General features: G+C 38.9%; 1 protein-coding gene across 1 annotated transcript in view; it reads right to left on the bottom strand.

Annotated features, from left to right (window-relative positions):
* Window positions 1-23,132, bottom strand: part of FAT4 (FAT atypical cadherin 4) — a gene marked incomplete at both ends in the record, with an annotated part of 145,831 nt that overhangs the window by 53,712 nt on the left and 68,987 nt on the right. Inside the window, 5 exons of the mRNA XM_080344357.1 lie at window positions 4,627-4,801; window positions 5,603-6,525; window positions 10,769-11,119; window positions 13,501-13,762; window positions 17,713-17,844. Coding sequence (XP_080200483.1) covers window positions 4,627-4,801; window positions 5,603-6,525; window positions 10,769-11,119; window positions 13,501-13,762; window positions 17,713-17,844 — 1,843 coding nt within the window. The remainder of the gene's footprint in view (window positions 1-4,626; window positions 4,802-5,602; window positions 6,526-10,768; window positions 11,120-13,500; window positions 13,763-17,712; window positions 17,845-23,132) is intronic.

Below are 23,132 nucleotides of genomic sequence, written 5' to 3'. Positions count from 1 at the left end.
AGGGATGATAAAAGTGTCTGCACCAGTTCTTGTCATGCTGCCAGAATGGAATGTTTACCCAGCACTGCATCCCCACCAGATGGGGTGAAAAAAAAATTTAGAAAGTCTCTTTTCCCAACCATTTTGCCATGAAGTAGGGTATAGCGAAGCAACCCAAATGATTTATGTGGTAGAAACAGACCCATAAAGATACATTCAAATAGTTGCATGTAGGTTTCTTGGCGTTCATGTTAGCAGACATTTTGGGGGGACCATCTGCAATCTAAACACTATCATGTTATTCCACAGTCCATCATTTTGCCTGTCATTATATTTATAGTTCACACACTCTGGTTTACAGCTTGTGCTGCAAGTGGGACTCTAAATCGGGATGGTTGAAATTTGTGGTTGAATTATGTTTTTTTTTTTCTTGATCAAAACAACAGGTGTACAGCTCTAGAAGATGCTGAATGCTCCTGGTGAGGAGCGCTTTTCATGTCTTCATAAATCCCTACTGCTTTGAGTGTCAGTCTAGTATCTGAGACCCAGCAGTAGTTAGAGTAGGGTGGAAGTGTCAGAATGAGAGAAGAGTGACGATAAAACAAGGTTGAAATCAAGAACCTTTGTGCAGAAGGTCTTGTGGAAACTGGGCATGAAGCAGGCTGCATGACCACAAATCACTGAGCCAAACATCAGGAAACTTGTTATCAGTCTTTTCCCTCACACAGAGCAAAGGCAAGACTGTTTGCCCATCCAAGATCTACTCTGAGGACCGGGTGGAGGGCAGGAGGCAAAGCCAAGGACTAGTTGGGCCAGGACAATGCATGTATCATGACTGACTTCTCTGGGTCTGAGAGGAGCCCTTGGCTTGGGAATGCCTTTTTTCAACAACTGCCCAAATTTCCACCACTGGTGCATATGGTTCCATCAGCTGTTCCTGTCCGACCTGCTCAGCTCGACTCTTAGTAACTCAGCAACTCTTCCCATGTGTCCAGGACCGAGCCCTGGGCTCTGTGGAGAGCCTGCTTGTACAATGTTGGGAGTCTCATAGGCTGCCGAGCCGGGGTGGGCACTGCATCACATGCAGCCCTGCTGCTCAGTGCCCCACAAGCACGGGCTGCTGCTGCACCATCTCCTAATCCTTCACCTGCTACAGACAGATGCAGCAGATGTACTGCCAGTACACGCTATAAACCCCATTAGGTACCGAAGACGAAATAACAGCTATTACCAAAGCAGCTGCACCTTCCTGAGGCCACAGATTGTTCTCAATCCTTTGGACTGGCAACTCTACATAGAAATTATGAAAAATTAAAAATCCTTCTTCTTCCATCAACTTCTGTGTATGCAGGCTATGGTAACACTATAAGAACCACAGTCACAAGTTCATTAAGTAATAATAAATGTAACAAAATCCTTGATTAGGTATAGGGAGATCAGGAAGACAGCCAAAACAAAGCTGAAAATCCGTAAGTTCTTCTGTCTAAAGGTGCTTCTAAGCATGTATTGTGTCTGCTTCCTTGAAAGAAAGGGAAGAGTTGGCATATACTTCTACAGGAGTAGGAGAGTGTCTTTTAACATTTTAAACTAGTTAGTGTAGCCTATAAAAATTGAGATGCAGATCATAAGAAAAATGGGAAGCTGGTTAGACAGACAGAATTTTGCTCTTTATATGCTACCCAGACATTGCCAGCGTTAACTGCATATGGACGTCGACCATGATTTTTATCTGTAAGAAATACCTAAATAAGATGCACCATATATGGCAAGACTGTTCCTTGGGCTGCTACAGACAATCAAAAAGACTGTTTATTACAGCTAATAAAAGCCAAACTTGAAGTGCAAATTATAATACCTTTCCCTTGATTTATTTTCAAAGATAATACGGATGTGGATAACTTCAGACCAGTCTGTTTTCTTCAGCATTTTGGCAGGCACTGCTTTCCTACAGAAGAACACTATCTGTTCTGCATTTGTGTTTCTGGTCAAATTGTCTCTACACAAAATCGTTATTTCTAAGAACAGAAGCACTATCAAACAAATACAAACTAAGACACTCTAAAGAAATAGTTACATTAGACAAAGAACTGGACATGCCTGTGAGAGTTTCTTTTATAAACGTTTAGTGGCTACTCAAGAACTTAATACTCAAAACATTCTTCTTACCCATTTCAAGACTGTGTCATTACCATCTTTCTCATAGTACAGCCAGACCTACCTTATTTAATGAAGCAAGCACCGACCAGCAAAGGTCAGTGTGTGAACACCTGGATATCCATCACAGACCCACACTGGTAGCTTTTGTAATGTTTTGTATGCTTTAAAGTAATACATCTTCTGATAAGCTGTAACTCTTGAAGAAAGACTTCCTCCCACATAATATTTTTCTAACTCAGCTGCCAAATGTCTACGGAAGTACATGTGCATTCTATAAATGATAATGTAATCTATAATAATATAAAATTTGAGTGCAGCTTGACAGAAATCCCGGAGTCTGTAACTTGGTTCCACATTATTGTGACAAACCTGGTTCTTTAAGAGGTCTCCAACGAGTCATATGCTAGTGTGTTCTTTACCACCTAGACTGCTTGATCTCAGTATGACTAATTCAAACATAACAGGGATCTCCTTGAATTTCTTAAGTATGTAACATATTTAAAGTACTTTAAGTATCTATTATGACTATCGTTCACATCCTGCTTCCACAAACTCAAGTGAAGTTTTGGCATTGGCTTCTACAGAAGCTAGACATTCTCCTGTGATGTTTTAGTTTAGATAAAACATGACTAACATAGTTTAAAATGTTTTCTTGATGGCTTGAATTTAGAGCAAGTCTTCAGTCTAATCAGAAGATATTATCTAAAGTTATACACAAGGCTGGTTGAAAACTATGCCAAATCACACTAACTGTGGACTAGTCAGATTGTAAACCTAAACACAGTAGAACAGTTTAATCTAGCTTGAAGTTACTACTGAACAACTGTTTCTGAACACTTTTGTTACTATCTTTTAACACTTTTGAGTTAGCTTTGTAAGAACATAGCAAATAAAACCAACCAAACAAAACCCCATAAAACCAAAATCAGCTTCAAGTAATGTTTAATCAGCATAATATCCACACATTTAGACACAGGACCTAATGAAACATGCTGCTGCTCCTGTCAGGCACTTATGGCGAAGGCCTCATGCTCAATTCACATATTAAAGTCTTCCTTTGGTTTACCCGAAACTCATACATCTCTCAACACAAATATTTTCATTTGGTATGGTTGGGTAAATCTTCTCCCAGATTTCACATCTTTTAGGAACCAGAGTCTAGGAAAAGATTGTTGTCAGACTTTTGGCTGACACATGGTGCTAGACTTGGGGTACAACTGACTTCTTGCTCCCCTTCTTTTTCTAAGAGGAACAAAAATTGTTGGCCGCATGACATCCCTTTATCAGTTCAGACTCTGGGTATTTTCTATGACGGGCTGGGTTCTGTACAGTCCTACCTGACTCCTGGCAACTTGGACTGGGAGAGTAAACAGCCGTCAGGGATCTGCTTTCCCTTACATATCCAGCCTCAGCTTCTGAAGGAACATAAGGACGTGCAAGCCCAAGCAAGTCCAAGTCACAAGTGAGCAGTTTGTGGCTACAGAGTAATGGAAAGCCAGCTTAAAAATACAATGCATACGGTATCTCTAGCCAAAGTGCAAGACAAATGATACGTCAGCTTCAGCTGTGCTCATACTATGAAATACCTGAGCACTGCTGCAATAGGAAAATATAAGCCACAGATACTGTCACTGACACAAGATACAGCACACAATATGGCAGAAGACAAACTTGTATCCACTTGTCAACAAGTTGGGTTTGCTTCTATTTTTATTATTAGAAAATAAGAACTAGTTCTGAAGTAAATTAAATCCACCAGACTGCAGGGGATCAGAGATCAGTCCAGAATATGATGCAGGATGTCTTCATTACTAATATTCATACCAAAATCTATAACTAAACTTTTGCGCTCGAACACCTCAAGTGAAAGTGTAATTAATCTTCATTAAAAGAATTCATGGCTATGTCTTAAACTTGGGAGGGAACCTGGAATACATTTGGGATTCTGGAGCAAACATATGACTGGATGCTGAGCAAAGCAGGAAACTAAAATGTTGAAATGTAAATTGTCATTGCTTCTCAGGGGTAAGATTTTGGTAAGATTAACTGAGTAGTTCATAGCTGTTTCTAGACATTGGTTTGACATGTCTGCACATTTCCAACAACAATACTATATAGGGTTCTGTTGCCATATATGCATAAATATATATATACTTTTTTTTTTTAATTGCCATTCACAAGGCTCTCATGACCTAGGTAGGACCACTTACTACTGGCGGGCAAAAGTCAAGCCACTGAAATCTGTAGTGACGCCTACTAACATCAGACAACTACATTTGAGGATAAAAACACGATCCCCAAAAAGTGAACTCCCTCTGACACCAGGCAGGTAAGCCCAGCTCTCCCCACAGAGATCTAAGCTGAAGCTTGGGTACAATCTCCATCCACTAAAGTTTCAGACCATGATGAAAATATTTATTTCCTAACCAGAATGCACTGTTTCCACGTGACAACAACGTTTCACAAGAAGAGACCGCATGTTTGCTTTACCTGAATCAGCAGCTGTGATCAGCAGTACATACTGCTCCTTCGTCTCCCGGTCCAGGCTCTGCACCAGGCGCAGCTCTCCACTGGCTGAGAGAGTAAAGGCTCCTTCTTCATTGCCACCCACCAGCACGTAAGTGAGCTTGCTGTTCAGGCCTTGATCGTCATCCCTTGCTACAACCTAAAAAAGCAATGCAAACACATGGGAAGAAGTAGGAAGAACTGATAAGTTCAGGGTCTGTAAAATTTTATCGGGACAGAGGAAACATTCTCTGTGTCAATAATCTAAATTAATCCATTTAATTAAGGCAAATGCTTTAAGGGCTAATATAAATTAGATGTAATTGTAAAGTGACTTAATTGAGGTGATGGATTAAAAGTGTAGGTTGAAAATATTAAATAGCTGATTACTTATTTTTCTCAAGAATTAGTGGGGCTTAGTGAAAACCACAGATGATCTGGTATAGGCTGAGCTCCATAGCAAAGCAAGCATTGCATGTCCTGCCAGCTGTATCCATTTAGTGCTCTTTCAGCATTTGGCACAGAGCCTCATCCCATGTAGGCAATGATCAGACTGAGAGATTTGTTGCATGAAAATTGATATTGAGATGAGAGATAGAGCAAGCTGTTGAAATCCTAGTGTAGGTGGAAAAATAGGTAAGGAAAAACCAAACAAAACTTCAAGGCATAGTATAAATTTTTGGTAATAACAAACAAAAACCACAACCAACCAACCAAGAACAAAAACCAAAACAAGAAAAACAACCCAAAACTCACAACAAAACAAAACAAACCCCCACCCAAACAAATAAAAAGGAAAACAAACCAACAGCCACTACATACTAGATTACAGCCAAAAGACAACTTTTCAATTGCCTTGCACCTTTTTAATTTTGAAGGAAAGACAGTATATTTTAATACCATATACTGGGGCACGCTAATAATTGCAGCAGGCACATATGCATTTGCAGAATGTACTCACCTGAAGAATAACTTTTGGAAGTGTCTCTAAATTCTCAGGGACATTCACAGAGTAGGGAGAAAGTTCAAAGGTGGGAACATAATCATTGACATCCTTCAGAATAATATTGACTGTCGTGGTATTGGTCCTTGGGCTGCTCCCGCGGTCGGCTGATTGAACAGTCAGCGTATAGGAGGGCTTTTTCTCTCTGTCCAAAGGCTTGGCAACTGTTATCACCCCTGTCACAGAATCGATCCGAAACTCATTATTAGCATCTCCGCTCACGATGGCGTAGCGGACCTGCCCGTTTGTACCTTCATCTCCATCTGTGGCAAACACCTGTATTAAATCTGTCCCTGTCAAAGTATTTTCCCCCACCTCTACTTTATAAAGCTTTTGGGCAAAAAGGGGGTTATTGTCATTAATGTCCAGGACAATAACTACCACATCTGTAGATGAAGAAAGGGACGGTTGGCCCTTGTCTGTGGCTACCACAGTCAAAGTGTAGTTGGACACGGCTTCTCTGTCGAGCTCCCCAGTAAGCCTCACTTCACCATCAATACTGCCGATGCTGAATTTGTTTCCCAGTGGCCGAAGCAGACTGTATTCAATGTAGCTGTTAGGACCGCTGTCGGGATCGGTCGCCTGTGCTTTGAACACAATCGTATCTATTGGTGTGTTTTCCGGGACGTAGGTCACCTTTGGGGAGATAAAGCTTGGAGGGCTGTCATTCACGTCCAGAAGAATAATTGAAACTTGGGCCGTGCTTGTGAACCTGGAGGCAGGGAGAGGGGCCATGTCGTGGACTTGCACAACGAGGCTGTAGAAAGACTGGCTCTCCCGATCCAAAGGCTGCCTGATGCTCAGCACCCCACTGTTGTCGATGCTGAACTGGCCCCCACTGTCCCCGGACGCGATGCTGAAGGACAGCTGCGAGTTGGAGCCTGGTGGGTGAGGAGCAGAAAGGTAGAGAACGTGACTTCACCCTGCTGACCTAGATGCAAATGTTCCTGGCCTCATTTCATACAGAAATAAGGACAGTACGACCGTGCTCCCTGTTCAGCCTCCTCATCACAATTTTTGAATCCATCAGCTAATTTCAGCTAAGTTTCACAGTGCAGCAGAAGCCTTTGAAATAATCATTTTCTGACAAGAGTTGAAAAGAGAGAGAAGGAAGGATGGTAATTGGAGTGGCCACAGAGGGAATGGCCAGCAGAGCTCAATCTCTATTTCACTCAGCAGGAGCTGCACAGTGGCAACGAGCAATTTTTCCTCCTCTACAGTGGTTGTGAAGGGTTTTCTTTCAGAAACCCAAGAGTCAATATTTCTGCTGCTCACTGAACAGCTGGTTTGCTCCTTTCTCCTCAGTTCTACTAAGAAACATTATTATTAATGTAATTATTTCGTTAATTCTTCCATCCAATTAAAAAAAACCCACAAACAGAATATCCCAAGCCTAGCTGGAGCAGGCCAAGAGTGAATAGTGGGGAGAAGTATGCTTCCCATATATGGCATGGTATTCCAAAATATCAGATGAACAGTGCTCATCTCATGATTAAAACAGAACTAGCAATTATGGTCAAGGAAGAGATTCATAATTCTGGTAAAGGAAATGCATTCTGAGTTTTGACAAGGCTATGAAATGACGTTAAATATGCCATGCAAGAAAAAATGTATGCTGCCACTGCAACTCCAGAGTTCACTGTAGACAACTAATTTTTGGTAATACCTAATGGAAATAAGTCTTCTCTCATGTATTTATCTATACATTTCCCTTACTACGATTTTAATTAATTTTGAAAATTTTGGTTTGTTATTTTGGGTCACAAAGACTGTGATTTAGTATTAGCAGATTAAAAGACTACTGATTTACTCCTGAAAATCACTTCTCCATGTGAAGAAACCAAGCTGTCTGCATAAATAGCTGATTACGTTGCTGTGCGTTTTGTCATTCACCCTGACTGAATTGCTTTGATAACAGAATAATTCTGCATTCAATTTATTAATCTCTGCTGTTGATTATGCTCAGTCTTGGTAACACCAGTCTTACTTGTCTTTCCCCAGTGGCTACTCTAACTGACATCGTTCCCTCTCTCTTCTTCTCTTGTAGGAACTTAATTATGAGATAAATAGACCCAAAGATGAAAGACAAAATATTTTAATGCAATTAAAGAAATTAATATATTTATATGCCAGATATTAGCGTTTCTACATTACTTTGATCAAGTGAAGCACTGTGAAACTTTAATGCTACTTTATATTTTGTCCAGCTATATTTTCAAATGACTAATTATATGGATGAAAGTGTTCAGATTTCAGTGAAGTAATTTTTGGTAATTCAAGATTTTTTCATTTGACTTTGGAGAGGGGTAAGAATTTGATCTTACAGAAGAAAATTATTTTAAAAACCCCTCTTTTGTTCCAGTGTTTTTTATGGTGATGTTTGTTCACATTACATTTTTCTCTTGTTGTCCTGTATTTTCACAAATTTTGATGTTGCTAAGGCTTATACAGATAAAACTGCAAAGCAGAAGGAGATTGGCCTGAACACCAGTGGAGCCAGGACTGCCACTTAATGAACTATTATTTCGTAAACACAGTGCACCAAGCTGGATTCCTGCGCCTCATCCATCCCCTCTCCCCAGGTTTGAATCTATGTTTTTCTTAGGCAGAATGTAGGGGCATCCTCTTAGCTGAGCTCTGGGTTTATTTAATCTGAGAGTTAATCTGATAAAACACTGAGTGAGAGCTCAGACAGGGAGCCACCATTTTCACAATGATGCTCTTTTAAGGGTCTTGTCCCAATTTTTATTTCTCTACTAATGAAAAAAAAAAAAAATCCTGATTCCCCCACCCTCCCCTTCTGCAAATACCCATAGGGTCTGAGAAATCCAACCAGTTTTTGCCTGGAGGAATATCTTGCTATACTTTTTAATAAATAGACGAGCTTGTGCTTTGCCTAAGAAACATTAATTTTTTCCACATTGAATTAACAGGAAAAAAGTCAAAATCTGAATCTCAAAGTGAATGTGTTTCAAGAAACTGAGTTCTTTATTGCTCTGTAAATAACCAAGAGCCATAGCTGATATTTACTATGCATCTGTATATGAAACTGTCCAAGCTGGCAGAAACAGCTATTTTTTCCCAAGGGCTGTGTTGAACAAGAAAATGACAATGGCAACAGTTTCACTCTCACCATGTTTTTTGTCTTTTATCAGTGTTTGTGCTAAAACAGCAGGTACACCTCATTATGAAATCATGTCTTTTCAGACCTCCTTCAAACTATGGGATCATGTAACAAAAACAAACAACGGAATTGTATTTGTGTGCATTGAGTGCATTATCTGTGAGCCACATGCAGAGGAGTATGGTACTAGTTATTTCTGTAGTCTAGAAAAATATATGAAAAAACAGGATAACAATTTTGGGCTTGAAACAGAAACATCAATAGATCATAACATTTGCTGAAGTTATAGTCTTATTGGGGAACTCAATCTGGCATGCTCTTGGAATGAAATTTCTACCCTATTAATTTTAAATCCAGCCTGTTAGAAAAGTATCTGTGCCAAAAAATATAAACAGCAAGATATCTGTCTGACTTCTCACTGCATTATTCCTCAAATACTCATTTGCTTCCTTCATAATTGAGTGTATGATGAATGTAAAATGGTATGTCAGTGCTACGGTATAGTTTACATTCACTGTGTGCAGATGGAAATTAATTGTATGAGGTGCAAGAGAAAAGGAAAACAGACCCATAATGGTTAAGAGAAATTAACTTCCGAAAAGTTTTAAAACCAAGCATTATACTCCTAACAGGAAAATGAGAAATAAGAGAAGAGATAGATCAGACACAAGTCCATTTATCTACAGGTCTGAAGGATCAATCACTTCCCTGAATATGCGTGATACAAGCACAAGTTCCTCATCCAATTCATAGTTAGTTTACTTAAAATAAAAGCTTTAACAAGAGTGCTGAATGACAGACCCATGTAAGAATAGCCAATACCACTAAGTTATAATTTCTGACTCGTTGGCTTATCTTATGGAACCCCTTCTCTCTCACTTTCTCAATCTGATCTCAAAACCAGTTGCACAATTTTTACCATGGAAAGTTCTATCCATTAGCACAAAATTTATGTTTCCACAAAAATGTTTGACTTCAACAACCCAGCATTTCCTGAGGAAAAACTGTTTTACTGAATAATCTTGATCAGCTCAGTTGCTTTATGTGCATAAACTGGGATTCCTTGAAGCATGTAGATGCTTTGTGCTTGAAGTGCACATTTCAGTTTGAGGCATTTCTATGGGCTTTGTTGAGCCATTGTCAAGTTGAGAAGAGACAAGTTTGCTTAACATGTCACAAAAATAACCTTCACCTGCAAAGTCAGTATGAGTGTTATGAATAATTTTATAGTAAGTCACCCTGACCAATGTCTGTGGACACTTAAGAAAATGCAGTACACTATGGAAAGAATGATTTTTATGTATTTAACGCTCATATTCTACAATTATTCTTGCTTGAACATAAATGGTATGGCAAAATGCTTAAGTAAGCTGTAAAGGTTGTATCTTTTACACTCTAACACGTTAACACCTTCTAGATGTCATAAATAATCACCAAATTAAAGCTTAAAGAGCAAATTTCCCATGATCCCTTTTAATCAGTTTTTAACCTCCACTTTCAATACTTTACAGATCACAATTCACTTCCTGATGCATTCGAAAGTTACAGTACACTTAAGGATATCTGCTGTGATGACTGCAGATGGAGTGTCATATTGCAAGAACACTATATAAAATATATTATAAACTTTGAGAAAAAAAAAATCTGAAATAACACTTACACCTAACTTAAACTGCAACCTAAGCACCAGAAGAGATATCATTGTGCTCAACTGTTGTAAAATACAACTCTGCAACTCATTTCCACAACAGCAATATCAAGAAAATGGTATTTAACTATTTTCTTAATTTATCACAAATAAAAATAAGAAAGAAACCACCCTCGTAAACCTAATGTGAAATATGAGAAAAACAACCTCTATTTACACAGCATGCAGTGAATTTAAGCACATGATGGCATCCTAAGGATAGCCTGAATTTGCCCTTTCTAGTCTTTGAATGCATTGCTAACGTGAAACATGTACTTATCATTAGAGATACAGAATATGAGGAAACACCTACCATCATCTGCATCAGTGACACTGAAGTTGAGAATAGCAGATCCTGGAGACAAGTTCTCCATCAAAGATGTGCTGTATGAGGTCATGCTGAACACTGGTGGGTTATCATTGATGTCCAATATATTGAAATACACTCTGATGGTAGTAAATTGGCCTCCCCCATCTTCTGCACAGACAGTAAGGATGTAATACTGCTGCGCTTCATAGTCCAGCGCGCGAGTCAGGTTGAAGACTCCAGTAACGGGGTTCAGGAAGAACATACCCTCTTCATCATCTTCGCTTACGGTGTACGTGATTTCCCCGTTGATACCGGAGTCATCATCAGTGGCTAGAATGGCTGCCACCAAGGAACCTGCACAGCACAACAGCAAAACAAGTCACCACAAAAGGCAGGTCAGTGGTGTGGTCAGAGCCAGCTCATCAACAAACAGCTCTCTAGAATAAGACATACCCTCTGGTAAAAAATTCAAGCCTCAATATCATATGACTAGCCTCTGAAAGGTTTTTCAAGGCTGGCAGGAACAGTATTCAGTATGATGTTTGTTTTAAAGGGCTAATAAAAAACCAAAACAAAATGAAACAAGAAATGGCCAGGAAGTTTGTTCTAATCTTTAAATGGGAACTTGTCCTGATAAGATTATCAACTGGGTCAAAAATACCTTTTCTCCCACTAGATATTTTCTATCTACTACTCAAAGGACCCTCACCTCCTCATAGACAAATAGAACTTCTGAAACCTTCTAGATATTTCTTTCTAGATGCAGAAACTGAAATGTCAGTACATATCAAATATCCCAGCTCTGCTTTTTGGAAAAGTGCCTTTGCAGGGTAACTGCGGTTAGAAAACTAGAAACCTTATAGGGGTCTGTTCTTCAATGTTTTTTGAAATTCAACTCCTCGTGAATTTGTGCCATTGTTTTCATTTCTGCATAGCTGCGATCGCATGACTGACCTATCTTACTAAAGTTTGGAAATTAAGTGTCACTTTTTAGTATTTCAAACACTAATTATAATTAAGATCAGCTTATTTCCAAGAAAGTAAATAATTTAATTTTCTTTTTCCATGGAGCCAGATGAATTACATGCATTTCAGTACAGTTAACTATTTTTGAGCGACGTGACAACAAAAACTGCTTATCATCATAATGAGGAATAGTGCTACAACTTCCTTTAATCCAGCAGAATTTGCTAGTATCTTTTAGATAGATTTGATTAGCTAATGCTTTAACATTTCAGTTTATGCCGCAAGGGGAAGGGGGACACTTTGAGACAGAGAACAGAGCCCCGAAGTGGAAACCTTGCACTGCACCCCTCTGGGTGAGCCTGCCGGCTGCTCTGGGATGGCTGGAGAAGGGAATAGGAGAAGCTGCAGCACTTCAAGTGCAAAATCTCCCTGTTCCTTCCTTAGGCATCCATCGCTGCTGAGCCAGGAACATGGCACAAATCTACACCCTATAAATTATAAAAGAGAGAAGCCTTATCTTAACGTGGAGGGAATTATGCTCACCAGTTCCAGGCCTGCTGAAACAGGTCTGCTCTGATTGACAAGAGGGAAGAACATAGCTGGGGATCAGCAACCAAACCACCCCCTGCTACCCAGACATCTCGACTACTTCCAGATCAAATTCCTGAGGCACAGCTGATTGCACTATAATCCTTTAATACAAAACACCACTGAATTTTGGGACAGCGACTGTGGGACAGAGTGCAAAAGTTGGAGGCATAAGAGTAATCTTGGCTGTCCTAAGCTGAGCCTTGCATGCTTATAAGTCAAACCCGTAATAAAAGGCTGAAAGTTATCACCATGTCCCTTACACCTCCTTTGTTAATACATCTTTAGAACAAGTTCCTAAGATGCTTCAGTTACTAATATAGGCAGATACTGCTTTTATACTAGGACTCTGTATGGACTGGAAATGTTTTACTGCAAGTAATATTCATTTCTCATCTTGAGACATATAATATAGCACAGCTTTTGAAAACGGTTTTTGAGAGCCTAAAGAGTTTCCAGAACCAACTTTCAAACGTCAAAGCATTCTTGCATATGAAACATTTAAAAGAAGAAAACAGCAGCTCAAGAGGCTGGTGATCGTATTTAGGAACAAGAATGAATTATTTTAAAAGTGTTAAATTTTGTACAGAAAGCCTTGTCAAGACAGAAGTCAAAGACAAGATCAATGGAATATGATGTTAGGTTTAGTAATTGAGCGCATGCAGGGAATATTAAGGAATTAGTGTACTACTGATTTACAAAATGGTCATCCATTTTGTAATCCTACCCTTGATGAATTAAGTACTATAAAGTCCTATTCACTGAAGATGGCTTGCTAAATCAATAGGAGCGTCACCAAGGCATATTTCCATGATAGGTTATACTGTTTGCATCCTGCAAGTTGTTCCTCCTGTTACTTTATTTTTTTTTATGTAGCAGCACTCAGAAGCTTCAATGGGGGTACAGGCATAATTTCTATTCTGCATTTAGGAGTTTTTTGAGTAGCAACCATTTCTCTGTTTCCCATTGAAAAGAAATTTGGCCCCACTAGCAATACAGATTTCCTAGTGAGCAGACTGTCAGCATGATGTGATTCGTTTTGTCTTTCCATCCCATCCGATAGATGCCTTCAGCATCTTCTGCCTCCTGAACAGGTCAGGTTTGCTACTGCATCCCCCTCGACCGCCTGTGTATCGACAAAAAGAAAATGCCAGTCAATTTTAGGGCCATTTCCTGTTTACCTGGAGTGGCATCTTCTGGGATGTCAAAGGAATACACCGGTCTGGAGAATTTAGGGATATGGTCGTTAACATCGCTAACAGTGATATTTATTCTCATGTCCGAGGACTGCAGCCCATCATCAGCACGAACCAGCAAGGAGTACTTGGAGCGGCGCTCCCGGTCCAGGCGCTTGGTGGCTATCAGGTCTCCTGACTCGGGGTCGATGTGGAAGCTATCATCTGCACCGCTGATGATCGTGTATGTGACGAGGGCATTAGCTCCCTAAGTAAAACCAAAAGCGGTCAAATCAAGTTATTTGCCAGGAAAACCACACCACAATTTTCAGTAAGACAAGAGTCTTTCCAGTAACTGCACTTGGCAAACATATTCAAGAACAGTTTCCTTTAACAAATAGCCTCCCTGCCCAGTCCCTGCTTCAATCTCCCAGTAAAGGCACATACGCACACAGTTTTTATTTATGAGATGTGAAATGATGAGATTACCCAGACACTTTTCGCTCCACTGTTCATGAAAGGATCACAGATTCAGTCAGTACCATAAAGCTCTGATACCTGTTTTAATTTAAAGCCGGTGTCACTGAGCAATGTAACATCTGCCTTCTTAATGGGGATCAGTGTTTATTCTTCTTGTTTTATGTCCAAAGGTTAAATTAGATCCCTGCCAGGAGGATCAGCTTTGCCCTTCCTATTCCCTGGAGGTGGGATGGAGGGAAGAGGACAGGGAGGGATGTGAGGAGGGAGAACCAGGGGAGCCATGTGGCAGGGCCACCAGCCACCACACATGGCAAGAGATGCAGCTCCTGGCCAGGAGAAATTCAGAGAAACCACGCTTGCATGGGTGCCTTGGAGCAGTCCCCCAAAGGCCTGTTTATGCATGGAAATGCATTCGTCCCTGTGAATAAACAGCCCCAAAGCGACAAATCATGTGTCACTAAAATCACAATTCTGATCTCTTGGGTTGAGGTGGCAGGCCCTGGAAGTCAAAAGCATTTGCTTTTGGGATCAAACAAAATATCTAATTCACCCTTGGAAAAAAAAGGATTCATATGGGCTTTGAACATATGAAAAAATCATCACTTTTTTTTTCTCCTTTAAAACTTGCAACTAAAACAGAAAAAAATATTGAAACCTCCATTAAAAAAATATTAACACAATGCTTTTTGCCTCAGCCCTACCCTGTCACAAATATTGAGAAAAGTCATGTGGATTAGTAATAAAATCAATCCACCTTACAGGTCTTAGCTGTGAGGAGTACTGAGGTTTTCCAGTAAAAGAGATGATGCTACCTGAGCTGTTTTCATCCCCCATCCTGAGGATGGGTTGCGCAGTGTCATGTTGCAGCCTGAAGGCTGGTCCAGGGGGTGCAGGCGGAGCACCCAGCATTGGCTTCGTTGCCATTTCCCCCAAAAGCCAGTACTTTGCTGTATTTTTTTCTGCTTAGCAGACTGACATTGGTCTTTAAGGGAAAGCAAAAAGAGATCCTGGGGTCGTGTCTTTCTTTTTCTAAGACATGCTTCAGGGCACTGAAGGTTTGGTAACCTCCAACATCAGACATGTGTACCTACACTCCCCATGCTGACTGTGGGGAGTGAGCAGGGCAACAGGCAGCTATTTACCATGCCCTCACCACTTCTGTGGTGAACAACAGATCAAAGAGATCAGGGTGAAAGAAACTGCACACCTGTTTCAAACACTCTTGCCTAAAAAAACAAATTAACAAAGATAAATGCCCACTCATATCTGTGAGATGAGACGCAAGCGTTAGTTACCCGACCTTATGAGAGTGCCTTGTGCCAATCATTTTTTATGGAGCATTATTTCAAAGAGCTGGACAGAGCTAACTGAATAAATGAAACTTAGAAAGAAAATAAACGTCTACAGGTGCCCGGTGCTGAACAGCTGCGTGCAGTGCCTCAGTGTACACAGCATCTGTGTGCTCAGGTGTCCCTGGGGGACAAAACACGCTTTCCTGCAATTGTGTGGCTTCCCAAAAATATGTGATGAGAATTTAAGGTTTCAGAGGTGACCACACTCTTCACTACTTGTTTGCCTTTGACTAGCCAATGTCCTCACAACAGAGCACAGCTAAAACAGCAGCCACGTGTTATATTGGCTTAATCAAATTAGTCACTCTATATGAGTTGGGTGAGAGGCACAGCAAAATATAGATATGCAAAACCTTTTAAAAACCTGTACAGAAATTTCCCATTGACAAATGGCTTTAAACAGTTGCAAGGTGCTAGAAGCTGTTGTACAAAGCCTTTAGTACCACTTAACACCTATAGAATGTTACTACATCTCAGATCTCTACGGAGTCCTTCTAACAGACAAGGGCTTGAAATTTGCTGCCTTCATATTATAATTTTAAAATATTTTTAAGATGGATTTTTGTACACAAATGGTTCTGTCACCCTTTTGAAGGTAAAACTTTGATCCTGAAAGCATATAGTAAAGGCAGTGCGCCCACACATCTATATTTTACTGAGTTGCATGTATGGGTTGCACATTTATATCTATGCATACATATATGTGTAAAGAAAGAGGTCAGAAAAGTGTAACATTGAAGGAACGTTATATGAAAACCAAGGAGCATTCACTGCAGCCCCAACTGCAAAGAGGGAAAAACAAAAAAAATAAAGGAAAAAAAATGCAAGTACCTTGACCTTAAACTGCATTTTGGTAAAAAAACTAGGATCTTCGTAAAGGTTTTGAGTTACAAATATTTTGATAGGCAAATTGAAATAATTCCTTTTTATAAAAAGATTGACTGATTTCTGTTTAAGGTAACCAATCAATTCCCACTGGATTGAGTGCTTCAGAATGAATAACATATTGGGTGCAACTTAGGAATGGTCAAAAAGAGGCTGGAGTATCGTACATTGCTAAAATCTTAGGTATGTTTGCAATATCACAGCAGAGAGTGGTAGTTCAATATTTACTTCTTCCTAATCTGAAGACAAACAGCTACATTTTTCTGATACAGACATACACCTTTCCAAAATCCTATTTTTTGTCTATATGTCAGGATGCTTCCAGAAAATAAGGGAAAGAACAAGAAGTTCATAACACATTAGCAGCATTCCTGGGGGTGTGTCAGTGGTTCCCCCTGTAGTAGTAAGATTAAGTACATCAATTAGCAATCACAGGACAACTAACCAAGCTAACATAAAAAATACCAGAAATAATATTCTCTTGAGGGACCTGAATTACCTTATTATTTGAAGGCAAAAATTGCACGTTGTTGTCAAGTGTAAACCTATATTTTAATGACAACACAAACTTGTTTCCATGCTCATATTGACTTTTTAAGCCTTTCCCCAATGGAAAGAAAATCAGTTCAATTGAATTAAACATTATGATTAACATTCACATAACTTAATTTCAAAAAGAGATGAATACATCAAATTATATTTTGATGTATTTGCCTGACATGCATGCAGGACTGCAATATCCCTCACTGAGCTGCCTGGCCAACTCTTCCATATCAGTTGCTCAAAGAGTTTTGGTAGATTTGTAATAGCTCTTTAATTGCAGCATCTTCACAGCAATTAATCTAAGCAGGCATAAAGACTTTGCAAACAGGTTGACGTACAGAGCATTTATTTCAGCATTATTTCCTTTTTGGTGAAATAAAACTTTAATATTAAATAGTTCTAGGGAAAGGGCGAACACGCATTATAAAAAGTTTTCTTCTTCTTCAAGGCTCTCCTCATATGAGTTTTATTACAAACCTTAGAATTGGACTCAACTTTGACATCTCTGCTTTAAAGTCAGTTTAGATCTAAAGCTGTGGTCTTAAACTGAATGTCAATAAATTTTTATCACTAGCTGGTGGCCCAGCACAAATTGTAGTGTATGTATGGTGTATGATGAGACTGATAAAAACTCCACCATCTAGAACCAAAACGCAGGGCTTTTTTTGTCATTAGTGGAACTGCTCATTAAGAGATGCTAGGAAAACATTAACTCATTATATGCCATCTAGTGAGCAGCCTTCAAAAACAAAAGTGTTTGTCTTGCTTGCTTCTGCGTGTGTTTGCCTGAGTGTGACCCCATAACAGTGAATAGTTCTGTAAATGGGCCAAATGCAGTTTAAAGCATAACAGCAATAACTCCCAAGGCCAAGATCTCACAAAGAGAGCAAGGGAACAAGTTGTATGTCCAGAACAGCATTTTCAGTACAGATATTAAAATATGAAACCATGCTCCTACCTCATCAGCATCCATGGCTGTCAGCTGCAATATTTTAGATCCATCTCCTATATTCTCTTCTACAGTCAGGTCAAGCATATCTGTGGGGAATACTGGTGGGTTGTCATTGATATCCTGAAGTGTTATTTCCACCTGTAAAAAGTAGGAAAAAAGTTGTGTGAGCACTGAGTTAGATGTTGATGGGACCTGAACATTACAAATCACATAATTTTGAAAGGAATCAGCTAAATTGTTCTTAATCACATGAATTAGAACATTCCCAAATCACACCGACAACAGGAAAAGCCCCTCCGGATATTAAAATTCCACATTGTTATAAAATACTCATAGGAGAGCCCCTAACATAAATAAAGTTAATTTGACTTGTTGATAGCACCTGATTTTAAATGGTCCTAGTCTAGTTTATATTGGAAAAGATCCACCGATAGATTGTCATTGTAATCCTCAAAGTCAGCCCCTGGAGGACAGCTGACAAGTCCTGGGGCAGGAGACCATTCAACCGTTAAATGCTGCCTGACATAAAGATGAGGTGGTGTAAAATTCTCTCTGAAATGTTTATATATTGGCAACTATCCATTCTGAGGTAGGAAAAAACACCCTTACACTTCATTTAAAAAAAAAAAATCAATAAAAAAAAGAAATCTGTTTTTCTCTCTCTCAAATCTCTCCTCTAAATGCAAACATAAACATTCCTTTAGAAGCACCCACCAGCATCTACTGCCCTTGTCTACGCACACCTAAACAAATGTTCTTTTCGCATGCTATATTTGATTTGTAGGCTTTTCAAAGTAGTATTGATAGTTTCTGAAAGGTTCTTATGTGTTGTTTATTCATAGTTTTACATATGCAAGATTGCTGAGCTCTCATCCTGCTGCTGCTGCTAATTTAAAAAGCTGCAGAGCTTGGTTTTCCCTTGTTGCCAGATATGGCATGTAATATTCAAAAAAAAAAAAAAAAGAAAAGAACGAAAGAGCAAACACAGCTGCTTTGCATTTATCACAGAAAAAAAAAAAGGCTGGTTTTGGACCCAAGATATTAAAATATTAAATAGCCACCAAACGCTGAAGACCTGCGAATAAGAAGAATGAGTAGCTGAAGGAAGTCTGTCTTTATTGCTCATCAAGGAGGAAGGTAGACGGGGCTGTTGCATGGGAAGAGAAGCAAAGATAGGGATGATTTAAAGGAGATACCTGGGCTGACAGGCCAAATATTATTTATACCATAGTACCTGCCATGCCACATGGGAAGGTACCTTTCACCTGGGAATCTAAGTGAACCTGAGGCATAGCTTAAATGATCTTTTTTTGGTTTGTTTGTTTTTGTTTTGTTTGGGCTCGATATTTATGACCATAGTAGGCTACTGTTCCTGTCCGCCTACCAGAACTTTTCCACAGCATTAAAGAGAACTGAAGTGTCTTAAAGAACAAAGGAAATATATTAATTTTACAGCTATAGCTGCTGGAAGTGCAAACAAAACTGGTCTTATAAGCCTTAAATGGGCTCCTAAAAAAAGTCCATTCTTTATTTATATCATATTTAATTCTTTCAGTCATTCACAAATACTAGATAAAACACTTCACAGTCTGAGACAGATTAACCCAGAAGGTTTTATCATCAAATTTAAATCCCTAACGGAAATACAAGTAGCATCACAAGCCATGATTTGACAACTGTCTAACCAAACACAAACTTTCAGAGAATAAAACAGCCCATCTTGGTTTTCATGGTGGCTGCTGCATCTGGGTGACAATTAATCACAGAAATGGGCGAGATGCAGCAGAAATGAGAAATGAAGGATTTTGTCAGCTATCCTGGCCCGGTGGGTGCTGCCCCCTGAACTGACACAGCAAACTGCGCTCCTCTGCTCCAAGTACAGCATTTCCCCAGATACGGTTTCAAGGTAAAGCAGCTGCACAGCTCTATAATTTATCTATTCATACCATGTATGTAACGCACAGCTAATGTTTCAGCTGCAGGTGACATTTCACCCCCAGAATCCATTTTCACGATGAGAGACTGCGCTTTGTAAAAATCATATGAAAAATATATGACAACTTCTGGGGTTTGGGGTTAGGAGCTGTGCATGACCTACAGCTTGCATAATGTAAAACAGTCAGAATCCAAGAATACAGATGGCTAAGGATTGTGGGACAAAATAAATTAATTATAAAGTCAGATTCTGGAGAACTGACAAAAAGAAGAATAATATAGGTGAAGTAATTTTATCCTGAAAAATCAGCTCACACATCAACAAAGACAATATATTCTATACTGAAGATATGCTTTATATAATGGAAAAATAATAAATTCTCAAATAAGAGAAATGCCTAGAGAAAAAATATTTTTAAAGAGCATTTACAGTATAATTTACTATTTATCCACAAAGCTTAGATAATGCATATTGCTTTGTAATTCACTATTGGCTAAGTAATTAGCATCCCTTTTTACTTCTACTATGACTCATCACTTCAGCTTACACACAGTACTGCAAACCTAAGGAATAAGATCCTGGGATCTGATCATTTACAGGAATTTCACAGAAATATTATGTCTCTGAGAAAAACTGAGAAAAATCTGAGAAAAAATGTTTTTCCCAAAATAAAAGAGTCCAATAAGTTTTATGCCAAAGGCCTCATTTAACAAAGCATACATCCTGAATGAGTTAGGGTGTAAATTGGATGTGCAGTCTTCTATTCAAGAGATCAGAAATATTATTTCATGATTAAATTATGTTGGAAGTTCCCATCCCAAGCAGAAGCTCAGAGGGCAACCATGACCACAAAAGTCTTTCATTGCCATGGGGCACTGGAAGATTTCAGCATGTCTTATCGCGTCTTTTCTGAGGAGGAAAAAACTAATCCAACAATCTTTAATCAAAGATCTAAACTAAATGTCTCCCCTACAACCAACTGATCTATCTTTCTAATCCCATGTCATATTTGCATAAAAATATCAATGTATGTCAGTCAGATTCTTGAAATACATGGTTCGATTAGTATCGTATACTACTAATTGGTAAGTATGTACGCTTCTGCCCCAGACTTAATGAAGGCATGACAGGGTGGCCATGGCAGTACTACCTGCCAGCTGTACCACAGGCATCATGTTTAGAAAGGTCACACAACATGCACTGCAATCTCAGCTTGCACTGAAGGCAAAACACTCCCCAGCAACAACAGCAAGTACAAGAGTAAGTATATAAGAAACCAAGGGCCTCAAAAACTGAAATATGAAGAAAAAAAGGGAGCAAGAGATTTGTTCAAATCTTGGTCTCTGGAACAGGAAGGAATCACTAGGTGACAACAGCTGTAGGACTGTAGGAAGCAACGCTCCTAGGCTACATGGAAAGTGATAACCATCCCTCCTTCTCCAAATCTGTCTAACATGGGGAATACTCTTGCATGACCTCAAACGCATCAATCAGTGCAACTGATGATGATCACACACAAATCAGTCACCTGAGAGCTCTGGCCAGTCACTGACCAAAAACTTTTGCAACATCTCATCTGACATATCCTTGATTCCCATTTATATTGATAATACCTTTAACATGGGAACAAAAACGTCTTACTGTCACTCAGAGGAAGATATATAATAAAATACAGCAGCAGCAAAAGTAGTGAAGCCTCCACACGTTTTGACCTTTTAATTCTATGAATGGCACTCTCTGTTCGTCCAGGCACTGATGTGGGTTTTGCTCTCCTGAATAGCCTTGAATTTCTACAAAAGCCATGGGAACATAAATCATCATAGACACTTCTACATCTTTTATAACTGTGATGGAAAACTGATTAAAAGATTAAAAATATTGTCTTGCTTTATTCAAGGAGAAATAGAAAAATCAGAAAGGTTTGTTCTACCCACATATGTATAAATCTCCACAAAATTATTCTACTTTTGTATAAATTCTAGCATAATGCTTTCCCCTCACACATTTATTGTGTCTAGAAAAAAGACTGAAAATTCAAGCTTTTCTTCACAGTTTATTTTGTGTAAAAAATCGGGTTGCTTATTTACTGTGCTTTGTAAAATAAACACAGCAATTTTACATATCCATTTCTATTGAAATAATCTTTGGGTGGGTGGGGTTTTTTGTTTGCTTTTGGTTTGTTTGTTTGTGCATTTGGCTTATGTTCAGTTCAACTTATATTAAACTAACATGCAAAACCACAAACATACAACAAACTAGAGATTAGCAAAAGTAGCAAGTCAAACAATACCACAAATTTCCTGGTGCCTGAATCAAATTTCTCACTCTGCATGCTTAGTAACACTCAGAATAATGTCATGCCCCTGCCATTATTAGAGATGGTCAATTCATGTTCATCTGCAACAATTTGATTGCTGCAGCCTGCTGCTGTAGACATTTTCAAAACAGAGGAAGCATTAATTACTTTCATCTTGTTAGGATTCTTATTTGCTGTTCAAATTAGTCTCTTGTGGTCTTTTTCTCCATAAAGAAATTCAGAACAGATTGAGGTAGGGCAGCACTCACCTCAAACAGATTTTACTCTATTCACTTCTTTAAATGTAGATATAAGAATAATAAGAGTTCTAGTCTCCATTCAGACAAAGCTCAGGTCTTAGCAACTAGAAAGAATCAGACTAGGACCTCACTTCATAAAGAATATAGTATCTATTTCTCTATTTAAAGTCATAAGCCTGAACAGAGTGAAGTTAGTGGGAACTTACTGTTGTTTCAAAATGTTGTCTTTACTTTGAATAAAGTAGAAAATACACTGTTTGAATTAACTAATGGCATTTATGAAGCCCATGTGAAAGAGGCTTTTTACAAAGAGTGACGCTGCAGTGTAAAGTCTTCAATAGCTTCATAATTTGTGGACAGTTCTAGAAACAATTTATTCTGGAGGCAAGGAGAAGTCATTTATGATAGAATGCAAGAAAATAAATACATGCTTTTGTTAACCAAAATGAATATGAGTTTGCTTTAGAATAAACTTTTTTATACTTATTCAAAATAATTCATTGAATTAAGAAACACTTGCTAAAAGACCAAGATTCTTTTCTTAGAGCAAAAGAACAAATCCACTTCAGAAATGCTAGTACTCCAGACAATTATGATTGAGCAGGCTAGACAAATTCCATGCTCAACATAAAAAGCTTAACATGAGAGTTGTAGTCTGGAATAAGAAATTATTTTAGTGATCAAATTTACTGGTTTATGAGCTACAAAGGTATGCAAAATAAAACATTTTACTGGAAGGCCATGTGCCAAATTCTATCCAGTCGTAACACGTTCTATAAACCAATGGGCTCATTTGGCCAGAATCTATCCCTCTACTTTATTACACCTATTAACATTTATTTTTCTTTTATTTTAAGGTCAGGGGGGTTTATAGACAGAATACTTCTTTAAAGTTCTTCCATCTATTGAATGAAAATAAGGGGGGAAAAAAGAT

The sequence above is a fragment of the Nesoenas mayeri genome (assembly GCF_963082525.1).
Source record: "Nesoenas mayeri genome assembly, chromosome: 4".
Lineage (NCBI taxonomy): Eukaryota > Metazoa > Chordata > Aves > Columbiformes > Columbidae > Nesoenas > Nesoenas mayeri.
Note: the sequence above shows the minus strand (reverse complement) of the source record. Positions and strands in the feature narration are given on the sequence as shown.